Source organism: Ovis aries, chromosome 15 (assembly GCF_016772045.2).
Source record: "Ovis aries strain OAR_USU_Benz2616 breed Rambouillet chromosome 15, ARS-UI_Ramb_v3.0, whole genome shotgun sequence".
In the NCBI taxonomy this organism is placed as follows: domain Eukaryota; kingdom Metazoa; phylum Chordata; class Mammalia; order Artiodactyla; family Bovidae; genus Ovis; species Ovis aries.
The window spans coordinates 49,344,739-49,371,743 of record NC_056068.1 but is presented as its reverse complement, the minus strand read 5'-3'; the positions used below and the strand labels follow the sequence as shown (position 1 = coordinate 49,371,743).

General features: G+C 41.6%; 1 protein-coding gene and 1 pseudogene across 1 annotated transcript; one reads left to right on the top strand and one right to left on the bottom strand.

Moving 5' to 3' along the window:
* Positions 1-782: 782 nt before the first annotated feature.
* On the bottom strand, positions 783-4,021 carry LOC101113881 (olfactory receptor 52K1). Its single transcript, XM_004016262.5, has 2 exons — positions 1,884-4,021; positions 783-1,448 (listed from the first exon to the last, which is right to left on the bottom strand). Exon 1 carries the CDS (start codon positions 3,982-3,984, stop codon positions 3,040-3,042), a length of 945 nt encoding a protein of 314 aa, XP_004016311.2. The 5' UTR covers positions 3,985-4,021; the 3' UTR covers positions 783-1,448; positions 1,884-3,039.
* A 13,769-nt stretch (positions 4,022-17,790) lies between these two features.
* Positions 17,791-18,602, top strand: LOC101113621 (olfactory receptor 52M1-like; annotated as a pseudogene).
* The last annotated feature ends 8,403 nt before the right edge of the window (positions 18,603-27,005 follow it).

The window sequence follows — 27,005 nt, the reverse complement described above, 5'->3', positions numbered from 1 at the left end:
ATTAGCGTTTACTATTATTTTTAGGTTTTCCACCCAACCATGTTCAAAAGAAATAAGCAAAAAGTTTGAACTAAAGGTAGAACATCATTTGTGTGTGTGTGTGTGTGTGTGTGTGTGTGTAAATGTCAGAGGAAACTATAGGAGCAGAGGTGGGAAATGAGCATAAATAAGTTTCTGGTCTCTAGCTACACTCTTTCTCTGCGGCCATTTCCAACTATCTGACATGGGCTTAGAGATTCTCTTTCAAAGTTAATAATATGAATAGACAGATATGTAGAAATATAGACAGAACTAGAGACACATATATATAATTTCTAAACAGTCTGAGGAAACAAAGGAGTCATGAGATAAATGTAGAAGAAAGCATATGTGAAAGATTGTAAATAAGGGCTTGTGTGACCACACAAATGCTAGTTGTCAGGATTAATATTAAGGAATTCTTTACTATATAAATTTGTATTGGATAAAGAACACAGGTCAATAAGCCCATTTCCCGTCTGCTTTGCCTACCTATTTATTCCATGATACTGGGCCCTGTGATGGGGAGTTTACAGAACACCACCTACTGAACTTAACATTTCCTTGTCTCAGGACATAGAAGTCTAGCATCCTTACCATAGCAATCCATGTATTCCCAGCCCCTAGCATAGATTTGGCACTCAATATTTTGTGAATGGACTCATAAAAAAGAGGAAGTCACATTCTTGGTGAAAATGTAAGATACATCTGTGTGAAAATAAGGGTTGTATGAATGCAGAGAAATGTCAGAAAGACTTGTCTTAGTAAAAGTATTTAATGAGGGGGGTTGCCCATTGGGATGTAGAGCCCAGAAGAAATCAAAGAAGGCAAACACTGATGTATTTGAAGAAATAAATCTTAATGAGCAAAGCTGTCTATATAGGAACCTATAGCCCTGGAAGATCATGAGCTCCCCAAAACTGGCAGTATTAGGTTGGCCAAGGAGTTCTTTTGGTTTTAAAGTAAGAATAGGACACAGTTTTTATTTTTACCAAGAACATTATTGAACAACATAGTCACTGTTTTGTTCCACTCACTGCCATTTTTTCAGGCAACTTCATAATTCCGTCTTCCAAAAACTATAATTTTGAACAAAGAACTGTTCAATGTGTCTTTTATAGTCTTCTAGGGAATTGAAATTTTTCTATGAAGAGAACTTTGTAAAGATGGAAATAAATGGACACCCAAAGGTGCAATGTCTGGTGAATGTGGCAGATGAATCAGAACTTCCTAGCCAAGCTGTAACAGCTTTTGCCTGGTTGAAGAAATATTTGGTTGGTCTTGTGTTAACCTGATAGAAGATTATGGGCTTTCTGTTGATTAATTCTGGAAGCTTTTCACTGAGTGCTGCTTTCACTTGGTCTAACTGGGAGCATTACTTGTTGGAATTAATCACTTGTTTTTTTGAAAGGAGCTCATAATAGAGGACTCTATTTTTTTTTTTTTTTTTTCACATGATAGTATACATGTTAGAATGTTGCGCCGCAGAATGGTGAGCGCGTCCCCTTCGCGGAAGGACAGCTCGTCGCTGTTCTGGGCCTCGTAGGCCCACAGGGTGTACACCACCCCTTTGTTCATCACGCCCAGCTTCTCCTGCACGCCTGGGACAGGAGAGCCGACAGTCAGGTCTGCAGGGCCGGCTGCTGAGGGCCGGCCCGCGCCAGGCTCGGAGACGCCGCTGGCCTCGGGCAGCCCGCTGGGGCCACAGCAGAGCGCTTAGAGGCTGGGCCGGCTGCCACCCCTCCCCCCCCATAACGCCAGGAGTCCCTTCCGTGTCCCAGCAAGAGGCCCGCAGCAGAAGCTTCATGTCCAGAAGCAAAGGTGCATTCATGGTAAGTTGCTTCAGTCGTGTCCGACTCTGCAACCCTAAGTATTTTAATCCCATTATATACGTAACATCTTTGGATTAAGTCTGGCCTTTGATGTGGTTGGTGGTGGTTCATTTCAGTTGCCTCATTATCTCTTCCACTGCATATTATTGTACAAATATTCATATTTCACTGCCCACCACAATTCATTTTAAAAATTGAATGTTTTCACCATGTTTAAGTAGAGAATTGCATAAGGAAATATGGTCAAGAAAGGTTTTTTCACTCAATTTCTGTGGAATCCAAACAAAATGATTAACATAAAAGCTGGTATAAATGATTCTCAACACTTAATATGCATTATTTTGAGTATGTTGGCTATCTCCTGTATGGTATAATGTTGATTGTTCTTCATGTCTCAACTTGATGGCTATCAACATCAACTACTCTACAAGAACATGGAACATGAAAATTTGTAAACCACTTTTAGACATCTAATTAGTCACAGCACCTTACCCATACACTGCACAAAATTCTTTTCTGCATGTCAGTTGTGTTTTCACCTTTCTTGAAATAAAGCATAATATGCCAAAAATTTTCATCTTCAACAATAAACTTACTTTTGTAGCCACAAATTTTCTTAATGCATGCTTATATGACAGCTGTCCCTGTACAATCTAACAAAACTGTTTCAAAGAACTGAAAGACAACTAAACACTACTAGAGCCATCTTATGGCAGGAAAAATGAAATGAACCTTTTGGCCAATTGAATATTTAAGCAGAGATGGAGCATGAGCTGTCAGACTAAAGGAACATTCCTGCCTTGGATGAAATGTTGATCCTTATCTAAGTCTGGACTGGATTAATTCACCAAATCCACTTAGTTAACTACCTCAAAAGCATCTCTGTGTTATTAAGTGATGTTGGGGAGAAGGGTGGGTCCAACCTTTGCCTCTGATAGAAAAGTGGAGTCTTTGCTGTCTTCTCTAAGTCAGCAGTTTGAGTCCAGAGGCTACCAGAATACAAGGAACCTTGAGTCCTCATCAGACTGGTGACTCCAAGTTTTAGGACATCAGTTCATTTTTCATTTCATGAGGAAAGAGCTGAACACAGAAGTCTGATAACCCTCTACCTTCCTCATTCTCTCATTCCCTCACCCCTATTCAGTTTTCTGCCTGTCCCATCCTATCTCTGCCAGCACCTCACTGTCACTTACACATCCTTTCTCAGGAACAGTCCTAAGACTCGTTCACGAATCTGCTTGGTCTTGACCCCATAGATGATGGGATTGACCATGGGTGGGAAGAGCAGATAGAAATTGGCAAGGAGGATGTGCACATGTGGAGCAGCCTGGCGAGCTACCCGGTGCATGACTGAGGACATGACAACAGGTGTGTAAAAGGCTAAAATAGCACCTATGTGGGACACACAGGTCCCAAAGGCCTTGTAGCGGGCCTCCTGAGAGGCAAGCTGTAGAACTGCCTGGAGGATGAAGATGTAAGACAAGGTAACAAAGAGCAGGTCCAACACTACTATGAACATGGCCACAGCAATGCCATAGATGTTGTTGAAGCGAGTGTCCCCACAGGCCAGCCTTACCACGGCCATGTGCTCACAGTAGCAGTGGGCAATCACTGGACCTCGGCAGTAGTGGAAGCGTCTGAGCAGAAAGGGGAGTGGAGTCATCAGGGTCACAGCCCGAGTCACAGCAGCCAAGCCGATCTTGGTGATAAGTGGCCCAGTGAGGATGGTGCTGTAGTGCAGCGGCTTGCAGATGGCCACATAGCGGTCAAAGGCCATGGCCAGCAGCACTGCCGACTCCATGATGGAGAAGGAGTGGAGAAAGAACATCTGGACCAGACAGGCATAGAAGCTGATCTCTTGATCCCTGAACCAGAAGATGGCCAGCATTTTGGGAAGTGTTGTAGAAGAGAGGACCAGATCAATGGCTGCCAGCATGGCCAAAAAGAGGTACATGGGCTCGTGGAGGGCTGCATCAGCCTGAATGATGAAGAAGAGGGTGCAGTTGCCAAGCAGGGCCAGTGTATAGGCTGAGCAGAATGGAATGGATATCCAGACATGTAGGTGCTCCAGGCCTGGGATCCCCATCAACAGGAAGACTGCTGGATGAGCTGAGGTGATATTGGAGGCTGACATGGCCAACAGAAATTCTCTTTCTCTGGTCTCCTTCCACAGGGCCCTTCCAAAGAGTACACAGTGTCAGCAGGATTATAGTGTTCAAGTTCAAACTCTTATCATTTACATGGAAGGCTTAACCCTTGGCCCTACTTCTGGACCTTAAAAGAAATTACAAAGTAATCATAATATGAATTGTGGAACATTATATATTGTCTCTGCCCTCAAGATGCTTATAAAACTATTGAGTGGTCAGGACATCAAATTGCAATAGAGCTAAGAAGGCTTCCTTCATAAAAGAACTGAGTGGATGAAGAGTTTTTGTGGTTTTTGTGTAGCCAAGGACAGCTTTATAAAGGACATAGATACCTGCTCAATTCAAATCTTATCCTAAAACATTCATTGTCTTCCTTTGCCTCCCATCTCAACCTGTACTCCTAATTACAAAGGGGAGTTTCTCTTCTGAAATGTCAAGCTTGAATACATAACAAATAATTAAGCCTGGCACTTTCTGAAAAGTTGCTTCCTCTAAGTATTGATATTATCGGTCATTACCTGACACTCAGAAATCTCAAGTAGGGCCATAAAGCACCATCACCTGCAGTTAACTTGAGAATGTGAAAAGCCCCATTATTCTCCTTCCCTTCAAATTTAACTTTTATCTTGATACACTTCTACCTTCAACTGCTTTTCCTTCTACAATTCATGACATTCAGAAGAGATGCTCCACTCAATTTTTGGAAGATTGGCCTCTGAATTTCTTGGGTTTCACATCTTTGTTCTTTCTGGGATTTTTTATCTTCTTTCCCCTGCTTTTACCATCATTTATTGTGAAAATGCAGCATCATTTGTTTCCCAAAATTTTGAACGGTGTCCCTTCTCTTTACTCTCAGTTCCTACATAAAGTTTCTTCCAAGGATTAACTGAGATAATCTTTTAAAACACTCAATACAGTAGATGAAAGGATAAAGAAAATGTGGCATACATGCACAATTAAATACTATTAAGCCATATAAAAGGAGAAAATCCTGCATTTGTGACAACACAGGGACATTGAGGGCATCACGTTAAGTGAAACAGTAATACGAAGAAAAGCAAATATTGTGTGATATCACTTACACATGGAACCTAGAAGAAAGGAAAAAAACCAAACTCATAAAAACAAATTGGTGGTTGGGAGGTGTGGGGTTTGGGGTGCGGTTGAAGGTGGTCAAAAGGTACAAATTTCCAGATATAAAATGAATAAGTTCTGGGGATATAAAATGCAACATGGTGACTTCAGTTAAAAATAGTATAGGGACTTCCCTGGTGGTCCAGTGGTTAAGACTTCACCTTCCAATGCAGGGAGTATGGGTTTGATTCCTGGCTGAAGAGCTAAGATGCCACATGCCTTGTAGGCAAAATATCAAAATAAAACAGAAGCACTATTGTAACAAATTCAATAAAGATTAAAAAAATACTCACATATTTGAAAGTTGTTAATAGATCTTAAAGTTCTCATCACAAAAAAAATAACTATGTGAAGTGGTAGATATTAACTAGTGGCAATCATTTTGTACAATATCCATGTACAAAATCATTGTATTATACACCTTAAACTAATTCAATGTTATGTCAACTGTATCCCAGTAAAACTGGAAAATTTCTTTTTTATTTTTTTAATTTTTTAAAATTTTTTATTTATTTATTTATTTTTATTTATTTATTTTATTTTTTAGTTTTTAATTTTTTTAATTTTAAAATCTTTAATTCTTACATGTGTTCCCAAACATGAACCCCAAGCACAAATCTAGAGCATTTAAAAGTGCTCAGTAAATGTGAACATGTGTTTGAATTGAGAAATCTAAAAATATTGACAGTCATATGGTTGGTAAGTGTCAAAGATCAAACTTGAACTTGGAGAACTCTAGTTTCCTACCTTCAAATTCAGTGTCTTATATCGCTTAAATCTGCTTCCACCCTGTTGCTTCACAAGTAGTTCATGCTCAGGTTAAATAAACCTAACTCATTGCCCTAGTATAGAAAAAAGCTTTACAGTCTAAAGAATTGGGCCCATATAGTGCTGCTGTACCAGCAGAAAATCAATGATATTTTTAAAGTTTTAGCTTCCTCACCTTTCAATAAAGGTAATAGCTATACTTCCCACGACCATCTTACTGAGCTTTATTGTGAAGAAAGATGGAATCATGAGAATAGACCTTGATAACTGTGAAGCATTGTACACATACCAACATTACTGTTGTCCTTCCCTAGCACAAATTTGCCCTATTTTCTAAAAGTTTACCTTGATTAATATCAGCACAATCCTGTATGCCTTGGCTTCAAACCTTCCTCCAGCTAATAGCCCTTGTTTCTCTTTCCCTTCACAGCACAACTTGTTTAGAAGTTTGACTGTATGAAATCTCTACTTCTTCATCTCTCATTTAATTCTCAATCTTTCCCAATCTAGCTTCCATCTTCACTACTCTCCATACACTGATCTTGTTATCACTTCCTTTCCCCTCACTCTCACCTTCTCCTTTTCTGCTTTTTATTCTCACACTTCTCTAGGTGTTCTCTTTGATTTCTTTTGGCTTTTTTTGTTTTGTTTTTAAATCTGTCTCTGCCCAGGGAATTCTCAGATGCATAGCTTTCACTTTTACTATTAGATATTTCCAGTTAGATGTTCCACAGTCATCACAAATAAAATATGGCCAAGACAAATATTTCTATCTCACCACAAAATATTTCCTCCCCGGGATGTGTTCATCTCAGTAGATATTACTGCTGTCTGTCCTATATCAAGCTCAGAACCCTAGAAGCAACCATTAATCTTTCCCCTCTTCCTTCATATCCAGTTCATCAGTAAATCTTATTAACCTGCAAAATGTATTTCACCCCCTATGCTTTTCCTTTTTTCCTGCCAACATTCTTATTTAAATCACCATCATCTTTCACCCACACTACAAAAGCCTCTCATCTGGCATCAGTGGTCTGTATATTGGATACTCCGTAATCCATTCTCCTTACTACAGATGAAGAGACTGTGGCTGCTACATCGCTTCAGTCATGTCTGACTCTGTGCGACCCCATAGACGGCAGCCCACCAGGATCCCCCATCCCTGGGATTCTCCAGGCAAGAACACTGGAGTGGGTTGCCATTTCCTTCTCCAATGCATGAAAGTGAAAAGCGAAAAGGAAGTCGCTCAGTCGTGTCCGACTCTTACGGACCCCATGGACTGCAGCCTACCAGGCTCCTCCGTCCATGGGATTTTCCAGGCAAGAGTACTTGGGTTGCCATTGCCTTCTCCGAGATGAAGAGACTATTAAGGCTAATTTATATTATGCTAGGCCTTATCTAAGACCTTCTTGGAATTACCATTGCACTAAGGATGAAATCCACACTCCGACCCTGGTTTACAGGTACCTGCAGCGTCTGGTCCCTGCTCATTTTTCAGCCTCATCTCCTTTCACCTATGCTTCAGTCATACAGCTTCTGCCATACCCTGCTCAATAATGACGCCCCATGAATCATCTGAATTCTCTCATGCTGTTCTCCTCTCTATGCCATTTGTATTCCCAAAGTCACATCATCTCTTGCCAGTGTCACTAGAAAGCTCTCCCTGTAGTTTTCCACCCTACTCCATCTACCTACCACAGTGTGAAAGACCTACTTAAAACCACTGGCAATCTCATGACTACAAAAAAACCTTAAAACTGCTTAACATGGATACAAACTTGGTCTTCCCTAAATTAGCCTCACTTCTTACCATTCCTCTAAAAAATATTTATCCTAGGTTCAGCCACACTGAGGTATCTGCGTCACTTTCTAGGTCAGTCTTGCTTGCAGCTAGCAATATTTATCTGGAATACTTTCCTCTGTCTATTTCCACACCTGGCTAAGATCCTGCCACCATCTTGGTGAAACCTTCTCAGACCCCTCCTGGAAGATTTTCTCAATGTTTTCAATGAGGACTCATTAATGAGTTGAATTAAACAACACGGGGAGAGAGTGATGTATGTTGCTAATGCACTTATCTGTCCATTCGTTGGACCGTGAATGCTTTTAGTACAAGAATTTTGCCTTTTTCATTTCTGTATTCACAGACTCTATTGAACCTGGTTGTTGCTCAGTAGGTGTTCTTTAAATAAATGCATAGGGGAGGGAGGTGATACATGTATATTTATGGCTGATTTGCATGGCGATATGGCAGAAACCAACAGAACACTGTAAAGCAATTTCCCCCAATTAAAAATCAATTTTAAAGTAGTCATTAAAAGATAAACAAATGCATGAAGGACTCTCTTCAAGAAGAAACTTCCTCCTCTGTGCTGCTGGATAATATATCATCTGATGCAAAGTGACGCTTACTGGATATATCTTAAGCACCTCCACAGATGGAAATTCTGTAAAACCTTCCATCAGTTTTGGCTAACTATGTCAGAATAAGAAGTTTTTTTCTTTTTTAAACTAGAAACTTCTCCAAGTCTAATCTGCATTTCCTTTGACTAAGCACTGGGATCAACAACATGGAAGCCCCATGATGCTGAGGCTGTGTTTTTACGTTTACTGCCAGTATATCCTTGGTACCCATAGCGAAATTCACTAGTATTTCTTGAATGAACAAGAAAATATCCTCTTCTCCGTGGTATCACCCTATCCTAAGTGAATGTGCTTTTCCAGTTCCAAACAGGTTTCCCCTCCCTGAGGATCCACTTCTTGGGAACTCCTGTTGACCATCACTGGTCCTCCAGTCTCTGCCCACACAACCTCAATCTCACAGCTTCCCATTCTGTTGAAAATTCCTAATAATTCATCATCTTCCCTCCTTCCAGATTCAACAAAAATACACCTCTAGTGTCATTTACAACACAACTCTGCTTATCTGGTTTCTTCTCTTTTCCATCACTCTTCAGCCTACTTGGCAGGAGTGTTCTGGCAAGTCCTTACCTGTCATTGCCTTGTTTTTTTGCCTCCACAGCCAGAATGTCAGCAAATGACAAAAGAAAGTCTGTGTCATTTATTTCAGTGTCTCCCCTGAAAGTGCATGTGGCTCTGTATCTCTGGAGTATTCAGTCAGTGATGTAGTGTAGGTAGGCTACACCTTTAACTTGAGAAGATCCTAGAATGATGATGTATATGGGAAACTGAATCCTCAAGTTATCCTGGAGGATATAAGAGGCAGATAAAGGACTGAGTTTCACATCTTCTGACTTTTATACTGAGATTCAATCTACAGGACTACACTGAAAAGATAGAACTCATTGTTGCTGGACCTTTAATAACCAAGTGTAACTGATCTGTCCCTTCCATTTCTTATTTTTGATTTCTCCTTTTTTCCCCCTAGACCATTTCAGCAGCTTTGACTGAGGAGGGGCCAGACTGAGGCAGGAGGAGAGCAAGTAGCACTCACAGGAGGGAGGTACTAACCTCAAAGATTAAACTTGAACAACTCTGGTTTCCTACCTTCAAATTTAGTGTCTTATATCACTTATATCTGCTCCCACCTTGTTTTCCCACAAGGTCTGGGTCACTTAGCGAAAGTCTTATTGAGGTTGTCCCTAACACCTGACATAGGAGCACAGGCCTGGGAGGCAGAAGAGGGTTTCTTCTAATAATAATGGGATAGCAGGACCTAGGCTTGTAGAAGATCAAGCATTTGGGGAGGGGTGAGAGAAGGTCTCCTCTTAGACAAGGACAGACATACAAAGATGAAAATGACAGAAGATGAGAAATTCAGGAGATGAGGTCATGCTACAGAGAAGGTAAGTTTTCTGTCCAGGCATGAGTCCATGAGAAATGAATCTGCCCTGTGCACCCTGGGTTCATGCCTCTGATCTAGCCTGTTCTCCTCAAACAGGAAGCAATCTTGGCTTTTTATTCAACATTTGGGTAGTCCCTCTGGTGGCAGTGGTTTAGTTGCTAAGTTGTGTCTTACTCTTGCAACTCCATGGACTGTAGAGCGCCAGGCTCCTCTGTCTGTGGGATTTCCCTGGCAAGAATACTGGAGTGGGTTGCTAGTTCCTTCTCCAGAGTAGTGACTAGTATGTAGTCAGGTTTCTGCTGTTATCCTGGTTATTCTGTTTTTTTGTTGTTGTTGTTTTGTTTTTTTTTTTTCCCTGCCAGCCCCAACTCACAGGACATTTCTCAGATCTGAGACCCCAGGCCTCCTGTCCCAGCCCTCTGGGTTTGGCTGATCCCAGCATAGGTTCCCCTTCTCTGGTATACTTGCCTCTCACGCCAGTTGTGCAGCTCCCTTACCATGCCCTGTGATCTCCTGTCCCCCACCTACCATCCACCACGGGCCCACGTGATCTCACCCCTCAGCTTTATGCTCAGTTCATTTTCTGGAGGCTTCAGGACAAATGGTGCAGTTTTCCTCTTTTAGTGAGAGAAGGGTGGGAAAGAGGGTTTTAAAGAGATCTGGCTAATTCTCATGATCAGTTACTCTATTCCCCAAAGAAAAAGGAAACAGTAGGCCTTGTCCCTGAGGTACATCTTAAAGGGACCCAAGATGGACCTGGTGTCTCCTCTGGGGTGACTCTGGGGACATTCTGTCCCTGTCTCCAGTCCTCTGGGGTCCCTCCCCTGGTTCCCCTCACATTCTATTGCATCAGTCACTTCTCTCTGGAGGCAGAGAATCCTCTGGTCTCAGCGAACACTGGGCCCCTCTCCATCCTCACTCTCCTTTCACAGCAGGTCCTGCTGAGGACACAGCCTCCCCTGAATATGCAAATGGATGCCTGTTGTTAGGGCTGAGTGTGACTTATACAAGAAGGGTTCAGCGACAACTAGATCAAGGTTTTCTATTCATTTTGTGTTTGATTTGGAGTTTTGATTTTCTGCTGTATTGTGGATAGAACTGTGATTGGATAGCTAAGGTTATGAGTGAGAAATTAGGTTTGAGTCCCAGTCTGTGACTTTGATGAGGCTGTTAATCTCTCTGCTCCTTGGATTGTTTCCTTATCTATCATGTGGGGACCCTCATCCCGGTCCTGCCCACATCTCACGATTTAGGGAGGATCCAACTGGATCACTGGGGAATAATTACCAATGTCACTATTGCTTCAGTTCAGTCTCTCAGTCATGTCCGACTCTTTGCGACCCCATGAATCGCAGCTCGCCAGGCCTCCCTGTCCATCACCAACTCCCAGATTTCACTCAAACTCATGTGCATTGAGTCAGTGATACCATCCAGCCATCTCATTCTCTGTCGACCCCTTCTTCTCCTGCCCCCAATCCCTCCCAGCATCAGGGTCTTTTCCAATGAGTCAGCTCTTTGCATGAGATGGCCAAAGTATTGGAGTTTCAGCTTTAGCATCAGTCCTTCCAAAGAACACCTAGGACTGATCTCCTTTAGGATGGACTGGTTGGATCTCCTTATAGTCCAAGGGACTCTCAAGAGTCTTCTCCAACACCACAGTTCAAAAGCATCAGTTCTTCAGTGCTCAGCTTTCTTCACAGTCCAACTCTCATATCCATACATGACCACTGGAAAAACCATAGCCTTGACTAGATGGACCTTTGTTGGCAAAGTAATATCTCTGCTTTTCAATATGCTATCTAGGTTGGTCATAACTTTCCTTCCAAGGAATAAGCGTCTTTTAATTTCATGGCTGCAATCACCATCTGCAGTGATTTTGGAGCCCCCCAAAATAAAGTCTGACACTATTTCCACTGTTTCTCCATCCATTATTGCTTAATTAGCCATTAATAACAATACCAACAAACAGTGGGAAATTCTTAAAGAGATAGCAATACCAAACTATCTTGCCTATCTTAGAAACCTGAATGCAGGCCAAAAAGCAACAGTTAGAACTGATCATGGAACAATAGATTGCCTCAAAATTGGGAAAGGAGTATAAAAAAGCTGTATATTGTCACCCTGTTCATTTAACTTACATTCAGAGTACATCCTGTGAAATGCTGGCTGGCCTGGCGAAATATCCGCAACCTTAGATATGCAGATGATACCACTCTAATGGTAGAAAGCAAGAGGAATTAAAGAGCCTCTTGAGAATGAAAGAGAAGAGTGAAAAAGCTGGCTTAAAACTCAAGATTCAAAAAACTAAGATCCCGTCCCATCACTTTATAGCAAATAGAAGGGGAAAAAGTGGAAGCAGTGGCAGATTTTATTTTCTTGGGCTCCAAAAATCCCTGTGGGTGGTGATTGCAGTCATGAAATTAAAGGTGATTGCTTTTTGGAAAGAAAGCTGTGACAAAGCTAGAAAGCATATTAAAAAGCAAAGACATCACTTTGCTAACAAAGTCCATATAGTCAAAGACGTGGTTTTTCCAGTAGTCATGTACAGATGTGAGATTTGGACCATAAAGAAGGCTGAGTGCCAAAGAATTGATGCTTTCAAACTGTGGTGCTAGAAGACTCTTGAAAGTCCATTGGACAGCAGGGAGATGAAACCGGTGAATCCTAAAGGAAATCAATGCTGAATACTCACTGGAAGAACTGATGCTGAAGCTCCAATACTTTGGCCACCTGATGGGAAGAACTGACTCATTGGAAAAGGCATTGATGCTGGGAAAAATTGAAGACAGAAAGAGAAGAGGGTGACAGAGGATGAGATGGTTGGATGGTGTCACTGATTCAATGGACATGAACTTGGGCAGACTTCAGGCGATGGTGAGGGACAGAGAAGCCTGGCATGCTGCAGCCAATGGGGTTGCAAAGAGCTGGACATGACTCGGCAACTGAACAACAACATTGTATATTTGTCAGTCCTGATCTCCCAATTTGTCCTATCCTCCCCTGCTTCCCCCATCCATATCCACATGTCTGTTCACTACATCTGAATCTCTATTCCTGTCCGGCAACTAGGTTCATCTGTACCATTTTTGTAGATTCCACATGTATGCATTAAGATATAATATTATTATGACTTACTTCATTCTATGATGGAATCTAGGTCCATCCATATCTCTAAAAATGACCCAATTTTGTTCTTTTTAGTGGTAGGTAGTATTCCACTGCATACATGTAACACATAGTCTTCACTCACTTGTTGATAGACATTTAGGTTGCTTCCATGTCCTGGCTTGTATTAATAGTGTTGCAATGAACATTGGGGTACATGTGTCCTTTTGAATTATGGCTTTCTTAGGGTATATGCCCAGTAGTGGGATTGCTGGGTCATGTGGTAGTTCTATTTTCAGTCTGCTAAGGAACCTCCATACTGTTCTCTACAGTGGCTGTATCAATTTACATTCCCACCAACACTGCTAGAGGGTTTCCTTTTCTCCACACACTCTCCAGCATTTATTGTAGATTTTTTGATGATGGTCATTCTGACTGGTGTGAGGTAATATCTATTTGCAGATTTGATTTGCATTTCTCTGATAACTAGTGACATTCAACCTCTTTATGTGCCTCTTGTCCATCTCTATGTCTTCTTTGGACAAATGTCTATTTAGGTCTTCTGCCTATTTTTTGATTGGGAATTCCTCTAGTATACACAGGAACATATTTTGGTATGCTCTTGGATCCTAATAAAACAGAAAGAAGATCTGGAAATAGTTTTGTGAACATTCATCCTTGCATTACTCAGTAGCTCTGGACTCTGAGTAAGGGCATTTCTTTGGGCAAGTATTCTTCTAGGCCTCATGCTACTCCACACTAATTATTTTTTTCTTTCCTAGGGAGAACATTCTCCACCTCTGGGATCTCATCTCCACTCAGCCACCAAGAAGGCAGAGAGCACTTGCAGACACACAAAACTGAGCTCCAGTCATCAACTCTCACATTTAAGAAATTACTTTGATAAACCCACTGGAAAGTCTTCATATGATCACATCCACCTTGATTTAGGCCTGAAGATTAAACATTTAGGTTCATCCGATAGCTAGTGCTGGCCCCAAGATTAAACTTAATCATAGACTCTAGAGAGTCCCATGGGTCTATCTAGATCCCCAAATGCTGTCACTGTTATTTTTCAGCATCAGTTCAGTTCAGTTCAGTTGCTCAGTTGTGTCCGACTCTTTGCGACCCCATCAATCGCAGCACACCAGGCCTTCCTGTCCATCACCAACTCCTGGAGTTCGCTCAAACTCACGTCCATCGAGTCAGTGATGCCATCCAGCCATCTCATCCTCTGTTGTCCCCTTCTCCTCCTGCCCCCAATCCCTCCCAGCATCAGGGTCTTTCCCAATGAGTCAACTCTTCGCATGAGGTGGCCAAAGTACTGGAGTTTCAGCTTTAGCATCATTCCTTCCAAAGAAATCTCAGGGTTGATCTCCTTCAGAATGGACTGGTTGGATCTCCTTGCAGTCCAAGGGACTCTCAAGAGTCTTCTCCAACACCACAGTTCAAAAGCATCAATTCTTCGGCGCTCAGCCTTTTTCACAGTCCAACTCTCACATCCATACATGACCACTGGAAAAAACATAGCCTTGACTAGACGGACCTTAATCAGCAAAGTAATATCTCTGCTTTTGAATATACTATCTAGGTTGGTCATAACTTTCCTTCCAAGGAGTAAGCGTCTTTTAATTACATGGCTGCAATCACCATCTGCAGTGTTTTTGGAGCCCCCCAAAATAAAGTCTGACACTGTTTCCACTGTTTCCCCATCTATTTCCCATGAAGTGATGGGACCAGATGCCATGATCTTCGTTTTCTGAATGTTGAGCTTTAAGCCAACATTTTCATTCTCCTCTTTCACTTTCAACAAGAGGCTTTTAGTTCTTCTTCACTTTCTGCCATAAGGGTGGTGTCATCTGCATATCTGAGGTGACTGATATTTCACCCGGCAATCTTGATTCCAGCTTGTGTTTCTTCCAGTCCAGCGTTTCTCATGATGTACTCTGCATAGAAGTTAAATAAGCAGGGTGACAATATACAGCCTTGACATTCTCCTTTTCCTATTTGGAACCAGTCTGTTGTTCCATGTCCAGTTCTAACTGTTGCTTCCTGGCCTGTATACAGATTTCTCAAGAGGCAGGTCAGATGGTCTGGTATTCCCATCTCTTTCAGAATTTTCCACAGTTTATTGTGATCCACACAATCAAAGGCTTTGGCATAGTCAATAAAGCAGAAATAGATGTTTTCCTGGAACTCTCTTGCTTTTTCCATGATGTTGCCAGCAGATGTTGGCAATTTGATCTCTGGTTCCTCTGCCTTTTCTAAAACCAGCTTGAACATCTGGAAGTTCATTGTTCACGTATTGCTGAAGCCTGGCTTGGAGAATTTTGGGCATTACTTTACTAGCATGTGAGATGAGTGCAATTGTGTGGTAGTTTGAGCGTTCTTTGGCATTGCTTTTCTTAGGGATTGGAATGAAAACTGACCTTTTCCAGTCCTGTGGCCACTGCTGAATTTTCCAAATTTGCTGGCATATTGAGTGCAGCACTTTCACAGCATCATCTTTCAGGATTTGAAACAGCTCAACTGGAATTCCATCACCTTCACTAGCTTTGTTCGTAGTGATGCTTTCTAAGGCCCACTTGACTTCACATTCCAAGATGTCTGGCTCTGGATTAGTGATCACACCACCGTGATTATCTGGGTCGTGAACATCTTTTTTGTACAGTTCTCCTGTGTATTCTTGCCACCTCTTCTTAATATCTTCTGCTTCTGATAGGTCCAGACCATGTCTGACCTTTATTGAGCCCATCTTTGCATGAAATGTTCCCTTGGTATCTCTAATTTTCTTGAAGAGATCTCTAGTCTTTCCCATTCTGTTCTTTCCCTCTATTTCTTTGCACTGATCGCTGAAGAAGGCTTTCTTATCTCTTCTTGCTATTCTCTGGAACTCTGCATTCAGATGCTTATATCTTTCCTTTTCTCCTTTGCTTTTCGCTTCTCTTCTTTTCACAGCTATTTGTAAGGTTTCCCTAGACAGCCATTTTGCTTTTTTGCATTTCTTTTCCATGGGGATGGTCTTGATCCCTGTCTCCTGTACAATGTCACGAACCTCATTCCATAGTTCATCAGGCACTCTATCTATCAGATCTAGGCCCTTAAATTTATTTCTCGCTTCCACTGTATAATCATAAGGGATTTGATTTAGGTCATACCTGAATGGTCTAGCGGTTTTCCCTGCTTTCTTCAATTTGAGTCTGAATTTGGTAATAAGGAGTTCATGATCTGAGCCACAGTCAGCTCCTGGTCTTGATTTTGTTGTCTGTATAGAGCTTCTCCATCTTTGGCTGCAAAAGAATATAATCCATCTGACTTCTGTATTGACCATCTGGTGATGTCCATGTGTAGAGTCTTCTCTTGTGTTGTTGGAAGAGGTTGTTTGCTATGACCAGTGCATTTTCTTGGCAAAACTCTATTAGTTTTTGCCCTGCTTTTTCCACATTCCAAGGCCAAATTTGCCTGTTACTCCAGGTGTTTCTTGACTTCCTACTTTTGCATTCCAGTCCCCTATAATGAAAAGGACATCTTTTTGGGTGTTAGTTCTAAAAGGTCTTGTAGGTCTTCATGAAACTGTTCAACTTCAGCTTCTTCACCATTACTGGTTGGGGCATAGACTTGGATTACCGTGATATTGAATGGTTTGCCTTGGAGACGAACAGAGATCATTCTGTCATTTTTGAGATTGCATCCAAGTACTGCATTTAAGACTCTTTTGTTGACCATGATGGCTACTCCATTTCTTCTGAGGGATTCCTGCCCGCAGTTGTAGATATCATGGTCATCTGAGTTAAATTCACCCATTATAGTCCATTTTAGTTTGCTGATTCCTAGAATGTCGGCATTCACTCTTGCCATCTCTTGTTTGACCTCTTCCAATTTGCCTTGATTCATGGACCTGAAATTCCAGGTTCCTATGCAATATTGCTCTTTACAGCATTGGACCTTTCTTCTATCACCAGTCACATCCACAGCTGGGTATTTGTTTTGCTTTGGCTTCGTCTCTTCATTCTTTTTGGAGTTATTTCTCCACTGATCTCCAGTAGCATATTGGGCACCTACTGACCTGGGAAGTTCCTCTTTCAGTATCCCTTCATTTTGCCTTTTCATACTGTTCATGGGGTTCTCAAGGCAAGAATACTGAAGTGGTTTGCCATTCCCTTCTCCAGTGGAGGAGCGGTGGCTGCGCGGGCGTAGGAGGGCCTAGAGGAGCTATCCCACGTTGAAGGTCAGGAAGGGTGGCAGTAAGGATATACCCCTCATCCAAGGTAAGGAGCAGAGGCTGTGCTTTGCTGGAGCAGCCGTGAAGAGATACCCCACACCCAAGGTAAGAGAAACCCAAGTAAGATGGTAGGTGTTGTAAGAGGGCATCAGAGGGCAGACACACTGGAATCATACTCACAGAAAACTAGTCAATCTAATCACACTAGGACCACAGCCTTGTCTAACTCAATGAAACCAAGCCATGCCAGCGGGGCAACCCAAGACAGGCTGGTCATGGTGGAGAGGTCTGACAGAATGTGGTCCATTCGAGAAGGGAATGGCAAACCACTTCAGTATTTTCAGCATCACTGTGTCTCTCTAATCAAGGAGTGTCCACCCTGAATCTTGCTAATATGATTCTGAGAAGTCTCAAAACCAACCTACAGAGTTATTAAGTGGCTCAATAGTCACCTGTCTTCCTTACATCATTTTCATTGCTGAAAGAACACTATTCCTTGAGAATCACACTGCATAAAGATATGCATTTCATTCAAGTAAATATTTTTGGCTTCTGCTTGGTAAACTTGTGAACATAACACAGTAATGGCATGCCATGACATTATTCTATAACTTCAAAGAAATTTTATAGACTCTTATCTAATCAATGATCCTATTCCTTTTTATAGGACCTAAGAATATTCTTTAATTTCTGAAAGAAAAAAGAAGTTCTACCACATTTTGGGGCACAAGTGAGAAGGTGCACTTATAACTAGCTATGCTCACTTTTCATAATGTCTGTTTAGAACCCAGTTTCTTCCCAGTTCACTGGCATTTCAGAACAGGAGTCTGTGCATATCTGGCTCTCCATCCGCTTTGACTCCATGTACCTGGTAGCTGTGGTGGGGAATGTCACCATTCTAGTTGGGGTAAGGGTGGAGCATAGCCTGCACCAGCTTTCTGAGCATGTTGGCTATCATTGACCTGGTTCTGTCCAGGCATCTTCCTTGCCATGGCTTTTGACCGCTATGTAGCTGTGACACACTCCCTTATGCATACTGCAGGGGGATGTTTGGGGCTGGCTGGCTTCTGCTGGGGTGTTCTCTACATTGAATCCCTGCCTCTGATGACTTGCCTGTGGCTGTCCCTTTAGAAAGCCCGTGTCCTCTTCCACTCCTACTGGGAACCCCTGGCTGTGGTCACCTTGGTAGGTGGTAACAGTAGGGTCAGCGATGTCTGTGGGATGAGCACTGCCTTTATGGACTTGGTCCTGGACTCAGTGGCCATTGCTGCCTCCTATGTGATGATTTTCAGGACCTTGAAGGGGCTGGCTACTCCTGACACCAGACATAAAACCCTGGGGACATGTGGTTCTCACATTTGTGCTATCTTGATCTTTTATGTTCCCATTGCTGTTTCTTCCCCCATTCACAATTTGGTCATGGACTGCGCATTCCAGTCCACACCTTGCTAGCCAACTCCTACCTCCTCATTCCTCCAATCCTCAATCCCATTGTCTATGCTGCCTGCACCAAGCAGATCCAGGAAAGACTTCTCCAAATTCTCAACATAGAAACTAAAATCAAATGAATGATATTCTCTTCTTTTAAATAAGCTCATGGAAGAAGTAAATATGGTAGGCAGCTCCCCATTTGGAAACTTCAGGGAATCTGAGATGTTAGGTCCTCAGATTTGTAATTCCAAAGGAATGCCAAAAAGGAAAATACAACTCTGAATTCTAAAGGGCATAGGTTTTTTTTTTTAATTTAAAGTATATTTAAGCCAAAGAAGACAAAACAATCAGTAACAAGTAGAACTTGTTACTTGGTGTTTATCACTTATTTAAATTCTTATGAATTAACAAATGGTTTATTAGGTTGTATTGTTCACATTTTATATGCAATAGAGTAGAATATCCTTGCTCAGTTTCTTGAGCTGCTGAGATCAAATGTTTTGGCTGTAGTCTATGTAACATTTGTGGTGTCATATAATGTTATATATTTTTCTGTATGTACTTTAATGTAATGTGTAAATTAAAAATGAGTCATTTTATCAAAATGGCCTTAGCCTTCAGGAAATGCATCTTCCCATTTAAGTCTTATCAACTGAGATGCTGCCAAAACTGCTTATATTGATATAAATGAAGAGTTCTAGAAAAGACTTAATTGTATGTCCCACAGCTACAAGGACTACTACTCATAAAAGAAGGATCTGGAAAAAGAAAATTAGCTTCATGCAAGGAAGTAAGACAAGATGATTATGTCTTAGCATTGCCTGCATATTTTGCCAGCAGGCTGCTCCCATCAAGTGGCCTGAAGTATGTAAAGGCTCCAAGGAAAGTAAATCTTATCCTTCCCACAGAAACTAATCCTGATCCCACTGTAGGATCCCTGATCACAATAAGCTGGCCTTTAAATGGATCACCAAATAAAAGTATGTGATGTAGCTTTATAGAACATTGACTTTACCCTCCAGATTAAATAGCAGCTCAAGTATCTAGAGAAGGAATAATATATAAGCACTTAGGTACTCATGATTCTAATTCCTAATGTAATTCTCAAAACCACACTCTAGGGGCAGAAACTACTGACCTACACTGCTGATAAGGAAACTGATGTTCCCAGAAGTGATGTGAATCCAGTTCAGTTGCTCAGTCATGTCCAGCTCTTTGCGACCCCATGGACTGCAACACAACAGGCCTTCCTGTCCATCACTAACTCCCGGAGTTTACCCAAACTCCTGCCCATTAAGTTGGTGATGCCATCCAACCATCTCATCATCTGTCGTCCTTCTCCTCCTGCCTTCAGTCTTTCCCAGCATCAGGGTCTTTTCAAATGAGTCAGCTATTTGCATCAGGTGGGCCAAAGTACTGTAGTCTCAGGTTCAACATCAGTCCTTACAATGAATATTCAGGACTGATTTCCTTTAGGATGGACTGGTTGGAGCTTGCAGTCCAAGGAACTCTCAAGAGTCTCCAATTAAAATAAATAAATTTATATTATAAAAAACAAACAAACAAAAAAAGAGTCTTCTCCAACACCACAGTTCAAAAGCATCAATTTTTCAGTGCTCAGCTTTCTTTATAGTCCTACTGTCACATCCATACATGACTACTGGAAAAACCATAGCCTTGGCTAGACAGATATTTACTGGCAAAGTAATGTCTCTGCTTTTTAATATGCTGTCTAGATTGGTCATAACTTTTCTTCTGAGGAATAAGTGTCTTTTAATTTCATGGCTGCAATCACCATCTGCAGTGATTTTAAAGCCCCCCAAAATAAAGTCTGCCACTGTTTCTCCATTGATTTGCCATGAAGTGACGGGACCAAATGCCATGATCTTCGTTTTCTGAATGTTGGATCTTTAAGCCAACTTTTCACTCTCCTCTTTCACCTTCATCAAGAGGCTCTTTAGTTCTTCTTCGCTTTCTGCCACATATTTCATAGATGATATGAAAATAATATCCTGCTCAGACTACACTTCTATCCCTGGAGTGCTACTCATTTAAGATTTTAGGATGTAGATGCAGACATCTAACAACTGGAGGTTGCCATTAACCCCAACATAGAGCTGCTAGAACTAACACACGACTGGGAAACAGATGTTGGAAGGCACAGACAAAATCTTGTGCATACAGGACTCAGGAGAAAGGAGCAGGGACCACACAAGAGACTGATCCAGACTTGCCTGTGAGTGTCCGGGAGTCTCTGGCGGAGGCATGGGTGTGCAGTAGACTGCTGCAGGGCGGAGGCACTGAGTGCAGCAGTGCATGCATGGGACCTCCTGAAGGAGGTCACCATTATCTTTATTACCTGCACCATAGGTAATGTTCCCTCCAGCAGGGAGGGAACACAGGCCCACCCAACAAACAGAAAATTGGATTAAAGATTTACTGAGCATGGTCCCACCCATCAGAACAAGACCCTTTCCCCCTCAGTCAGTCTATTCTATCAGGAAGCTTCCATAAGCCTCTTATCCTATTCCATCAGAGGGAAGATAGAATGGAAACCAACATCACAGAAAACTAACCAATCTAATCACATGGACCACAGCCTTGTCTAACTCAGTGAAACTATGAGTCATGCCATGTAGGGCCACCCAAGACAGACAGGTCATAGTGGAGAGTTCTGACAAAAAGTGGTCCACTGGAAAAGGAAATGGCAAACCACTTCAGTATTCTTGCCTTGAGAACCCCATGAACAGTATGAAAAGGCAAAATGATAGGATAAAAAAAGAGGAACTCCCCAGGTTGGTAGATGCCCAATAGGCTGCTGGAGATTAGTGGAGAAATAACTCCAGAAAGGATGGAGAGATGGAGCCAAAACAAAAACACCCAGTTGTGAATGTGATTGGTGATGGAAGTAAAGTGAGATGCTGTCAAGAGCAATATTGCTTAGGAACCTGGAATGTTATGTCAATGAATCAAGGCGAATTGAAAGTGGTCAAACAGGAGATGGCAAGAGTGAACATCAACATTTTAGGAATCAGCAAGCTAAAATGAACTAGAATGGGTAAATTTAACTCAGATGACCACTATATCTGCTACTGTGGGCAAGAATCCCTTAGAACTGGAGTAGCCATCATATTAAGCAAAAGAGTTCAGAACGCAGTATTTGGATGCAATCTCAAAATGACAGAATGATCTCTGTTCATTTCCAAGGCAAACCATTCAATATCAGAGTAGTCCAGGTTTATGCTCCGACCAGTAATGCTGAAGAAGCTGAAGTTGAACGGTTCTATGAAGACCTGCAAGACCTTCTAGAACAGCCAAAAAAGATGTCTTTATCATTTCAGGGGTTCAGTTCAGTTCAGTTCAGTCGCTTAGTTGTGTCCGGCTCTTTGCAATCCCATGAATTGCTGCACGCCAGCCCTCCCTGTCCACCACCAACTCTTGGAGTTCACTCAGACTCACATCCATCGAGTCAGTGATGCCATCCAGCCATCTCATCCTCTGTTGTCCCCTTTTCCTCCTGCCTCCAATCCCTCCCAGCATCAGTCTTTTCCAATGAGTCGACTGGAATGCAAAAGTAGGAAGTCAAGAAATACCTGGAGTAATGGGCAAATTTGGCCTTGGGGTACAGAATGAAGCAGGGCAAAGGCTAACAGTTTTTTCAAGAGAATGCATTGGTCATAACAAACTCCTCTTCCAACAAGACAAGAGAAGACTTTACACATGGACATTACCAGATTGTCAATACCAAAATAAGATTGATTATATTCTTCATAGCCAAAGATGGAAAAGCTCTATACAGCCAGTGAAAACAAGACCGGGAGATGACTGTGGCTCTGATCATGAACTCCTTCTTGCCAAATTCAGACTTAAATTGAAGAAGGTAGGGAAAACCACTAGACCATTCAGGTATAACCTAAATCAAATCCCTTACAACTATACAGTAGAAGTGACAAATAGATTTAAGGGATTAGATCTGATAGAGTGCCTGAAGAACTATGGACAGAGGTTCATGACGTTGTACAGGAGGCAGTTTTGAAGACCACCCCCAAGAAAAAGAAATCAAACAAGCAAAATGGCTATCTGAGGAGGCCTTACAAATAACTGAGAAAAGAAGAAAAGTGAAAAACAAAGGAGAAAAGGAAAGATATAAGCATCTGAATGCAGAGTTCCAAAGAATAGCAAGGAGAGATAAGAAACCCTTCCTCAGCGATCAATGCAAAGAAATAAAGGAAAACAATAGAATGGGAAAGACCAGAAATCTCTTCAAGAAAATTAGAGATACCAAGAGAACATTTCATGTGATGATGAGCACAATAAAGGACAGAAATGGTATGGACCTGACAGAAGCAGAAAACATTAAGCAGAGGTGGTAAGAATACACAGAAGAACTCTACAGAAAAGATATTCACGACTGAGATGACCATGATGGTGTGATCACTCACCTAAAGCCAGACATCCTGGAATGTAAAGTGGACCTGAGGAAGCGTTACTACGAACAAAGCTAGTGAAGGTGATGGAATTCTAGTTGAGCTATTTCAAATCCTGAAAGATGATGCTGTGAAAATGCTTCACTCAATACGCCAACAAATTTGGAAAATTCAGCAGTGGCCACAGGACTGGAAAAGGTCAGTTTTCATTCCAATCCCAAAGAAAGGCAATGCCAAAGAATGCTCAAACTACCGCACAATTGCACTCATCTCACATGCTAGCAAAGTAATGCTCAAAATTCTCCAAGCCAGGCTTCAACAATACATAAACTGTGAACTTCCAAGTGTTCAAGTTGGTTTTAGAAAAGGCAGAGGAGCCAGAGATCAAATTGTGAACATCTACTGGATCATGGAAAAAGCAAGAGCGTTCCAGAAAAACATCCATTTCTGCTTTGTTGACTATGCCAAAGCCTTTGACTGTGTGGATCACAATCAACTGTGGAAAATTCTGAAAGAGATGGGAATACCAGACCACCTGACTTGCCTCTTGAGAAATCTATATGCAGGTCAGAAAGCAACAGTTAGAACTGGACATGGAACAACAGACTGGTTCCAAATAGGAAAAGGAGTACATCAAGGCTGTATGTTGTTCACCCTGCTATTTAACTCATATGCAGACTACATCATCAGAAACACTGGGCTGGATGAAGCTCAAGCTGGAATCAAGATTGCTGGGAGAAATATCAATATCCTCAGATATGTAGATGACACCTCCTGTATGGCAGAAAGTGAAGAACTAAAGGCCCTCTTGAAGAAAGTTAAAGGAGAGTGAAAAAGTTGGCTAAAAACTTAACATTAAAAAAAACTAACATCTTGGCACCTGGTCCCATTCAGTTTAGTTCAGTTTAGTCACTCAGTTGTGTCCGACTCTTTGCAACCCCACGAATCGCAGCATGCCAGGCCTCCCTGTCTATCACCAACTCCCAGAGTTTACCCAAACTCATGCCCATTGAGTCAGTGATGCCATTCAGTCATCTCATCTTCTGTCGTCCCCTTCTCCGCCTGCCCTCAATTTTTCCCTGCATCAGGGTCTTTTCAAATGAGTCAACTCTTTGCATAAGGTGGCCAAAGTATTGGAGTTTCAGCCTCTGTCCTTCCAATGATCACCCAGGACTGATCTCCTTGCAGTTCAAGGGAATCTCAAGAGTCTTCTCCAACACCACTGTTCAGTGCTCAGCTTTCTTCACAGTCCAACTCTCACATCCATACATGACCACTGGAAAACCATAGCCTTGACTAGATGGATTGTTGTTGGCAAAGTAATGTCTCTGCTTTTCAATATGCTAGCTAGATTGGTCATAACTTTTCTTCCAAGGAGTAAACGTCTTTTAATTTCATGGCTGCAGTCACCATCTGCAGTGATTCTGGAGCCCCAAAAGATAAAGTCTGACACTGTTTCCACTGTTTCCCCATCTATTTCCCATGAAGTGATGGGACCGGATGCCATGATCTTCGTTTTCTGAATGTTGAGCTTTAAGCCAACTTTTTCACTCTCCTCTTTCACTTTCAGCAAGAGGCTTTTGAGTTCCTCTTCACTTTCTGCCATAAGGGTGGTGTCATCTGCATATCTGAGGTTATTAATACTTCTCCCAGCAATCTTGATTCCAGCTTGTGTTTCATCCAGCCCAGCATTTTGCATGATGTACTCTGCATAGAAGTTAAATAAGCAGGGTGACAATATACAGCCTTGATGTCCTCCTTTTCCTATTTGGAACCAGTCTGTTGTTCCATGTCCAGTTCTAACTGTTGCTTTCTGACCTGCATATAGGTTTCTCAAGAGGCAGGTCAGGTGGTCTGGTATTCCCATCTCTTTCAGTATTTTCCACAATTTATTGTGATCCACACAGTCAAAGGCTTTGGCATAGTCAATAAAGCAGAAATGGATGTTTTTCTGGAACTCGCTTGCTTTTTCCATGATCCAGCAGATGTTGGCAATTTGATCTCTGGTTCCTCTGCCTTTTCTAAAACTAGCTTGAACATGTCGAAGTTCACAGTTTATGTATTGCTGAAGCCTGGCTTGGAGAATTTTGAGCATTACTTTACTAGCATGTGAGATGAGTGCAATTGTGTGGTAGTTTGAGCATTCTTTGGCATTGCCTTTCTATGGGATTGGAATGAAAAATGACTTTTTGCAGTTCTGTGGCCACTGCTGAGTTTTCCACATTTGCTGGCATATTGAGTGCAGCACTTTCATAGCATCATCTTTCAGGATTTGAAATAGCTCAACTGGAATTCCATTACCTCCATTAGCTTTGTTGGTAGTGATGCTTTCTAAGGCCCACTTGACTTCACATTCCAGGATGTCTGGCTCTAGGTGAGTGATCACACGATTGTGATTATCTGGGTTGCGAAGCTCTTTTTTGTACAGTTCTTCTGTGTATTCTTGCCATCTCTTCTTAATATCTTCTGCTTCTGTTAGGTCCCTACCATTTCTGTCCTTTAGTGAGCCCATCTTTGCATGAAATGTTCCCTTGGTATCTCTAATTTTCTTGAAGAGATCTCTAGTCTTTCCCATTCTATTGTTTTCCTCTATTTCTTTGCATTGATCGCTGAGGAAGGGTTTCTTATCTCTCCTTGCTATTCTTTGGAACTCTGCATTCAGATGCTTATATCTTTCTTTTTCTCCTTTGCTTTTCACTTCAACAATACTTCATTAAAAAAAGAGTTAAGAAAGAAAGACCAAGAGGAATTAACCAGTAAAACTGGTAAAATAAAATGACTTGAGTTTGTACTATTTTATGCAAATAAGTTGGAAAACCTGGGTGAAACTGATAGCAATACAATACAGTACAATACAATAAAATACTTTTGATCAAAGTTGTGCTGAAGAAATAAAGAACTACTCTCTGGAAAAAGTAATTAATAAATTCAGATGATTTCATAGGAGAGCCAAAAAACAAAAGAGAAATTTGTGGAAATACAAAAATATCCAGTTTTCCCTACATAGAAAATGTTACATTTGTGGCTGAATCTGAGAAAGACTGTGTAGAAAAGGAAAAGGAAACTAAAGATGTACTTCCTTATAAATATTGATACAAAAATATTAATTAAAATATCAGCAAATAGAATCCAACTGCATTATGAAAGCAATCCACCATGAACAAATGGGATTATCCAATGAATGGAAATGTGGTTCAGTTATGTGAAATCCTTCTATTTAAATTACCAAATTAACAGATCAAAGGAAAAAAATAACATTTTTTTCCAGTAAAAAGGCTCTTGCCACCAATTGTCCATAAGGCACTCAAATAAGAACTGATTGTAATTGATATGTGTACTTCATTCCTAAAGCCAGCATCTTACTGAAGGGGTAAATAGTAAACAACTACCATCAAGATCAGAAATAAGGCAAGAGTATTCATTGCCTTAGATTGTGTCTGCTCAGAAGCAGATCCTGAGTCGAGAATTTGAAAGGTCAAATATTACAAAAGTAGTCTATTTCCTGCAGAGTGCCACTGAAGATCATCTCAGTTCAGTTCAGTTCAGTTCAGTCACTCAGTAGTGTCCAACTCTTTGTGACCCTATGAACTGCAGCACGCCAGGTCTCCCTGTCCATCACCAACTCCTGAAGTCCACCCAAACCCATGTCCATTGAGTTGGTGATGCCATCCAACCATCTCATCCTCTATCGTCCCCTTCTCTTCCTGCCTTCAATCTTTCCCAGCATCAGTGACTTTTCAGATGAGTCAGCTTTTTGCATCAGGTGGCCAAAGTATTGGAGTTTCAGCTTTAACATCAGTCCTTCCAATGAATATTCAGGACTGATTTCCTTTAGGATAGACTGGTTGGATCTCCTGGCAGTCCAAGGGACTCTCAAGAGTCTTCTGCAACACCACAGTTCAAAAGTATCAATTCCTCAGCACCTAGCGTTCTTTATAGTCCAACTCTCACATCCATACATGACCACTGGAAAAACCATAGCCTTGACTAGACATGGGAGGGCTTTCTAAAAATGGCTGAATCTAGAGGCCTAGAACTTCACTTTAGGTCTTCCTCTTACCTTCTTCAGGTCCTGCTCTTCTCCTCTTCACTGGTCTGGTTCTCTCTATTTTT

Coding starts and splice junctions, on each gene's coding strand:
- LOC101113881 (XM_004016262.5), bottom strand. CDS start 3,984: ATGTCAGCCTCCAATATCACCTCAGCTCATCCAGCAGTCTTCCTGTTG.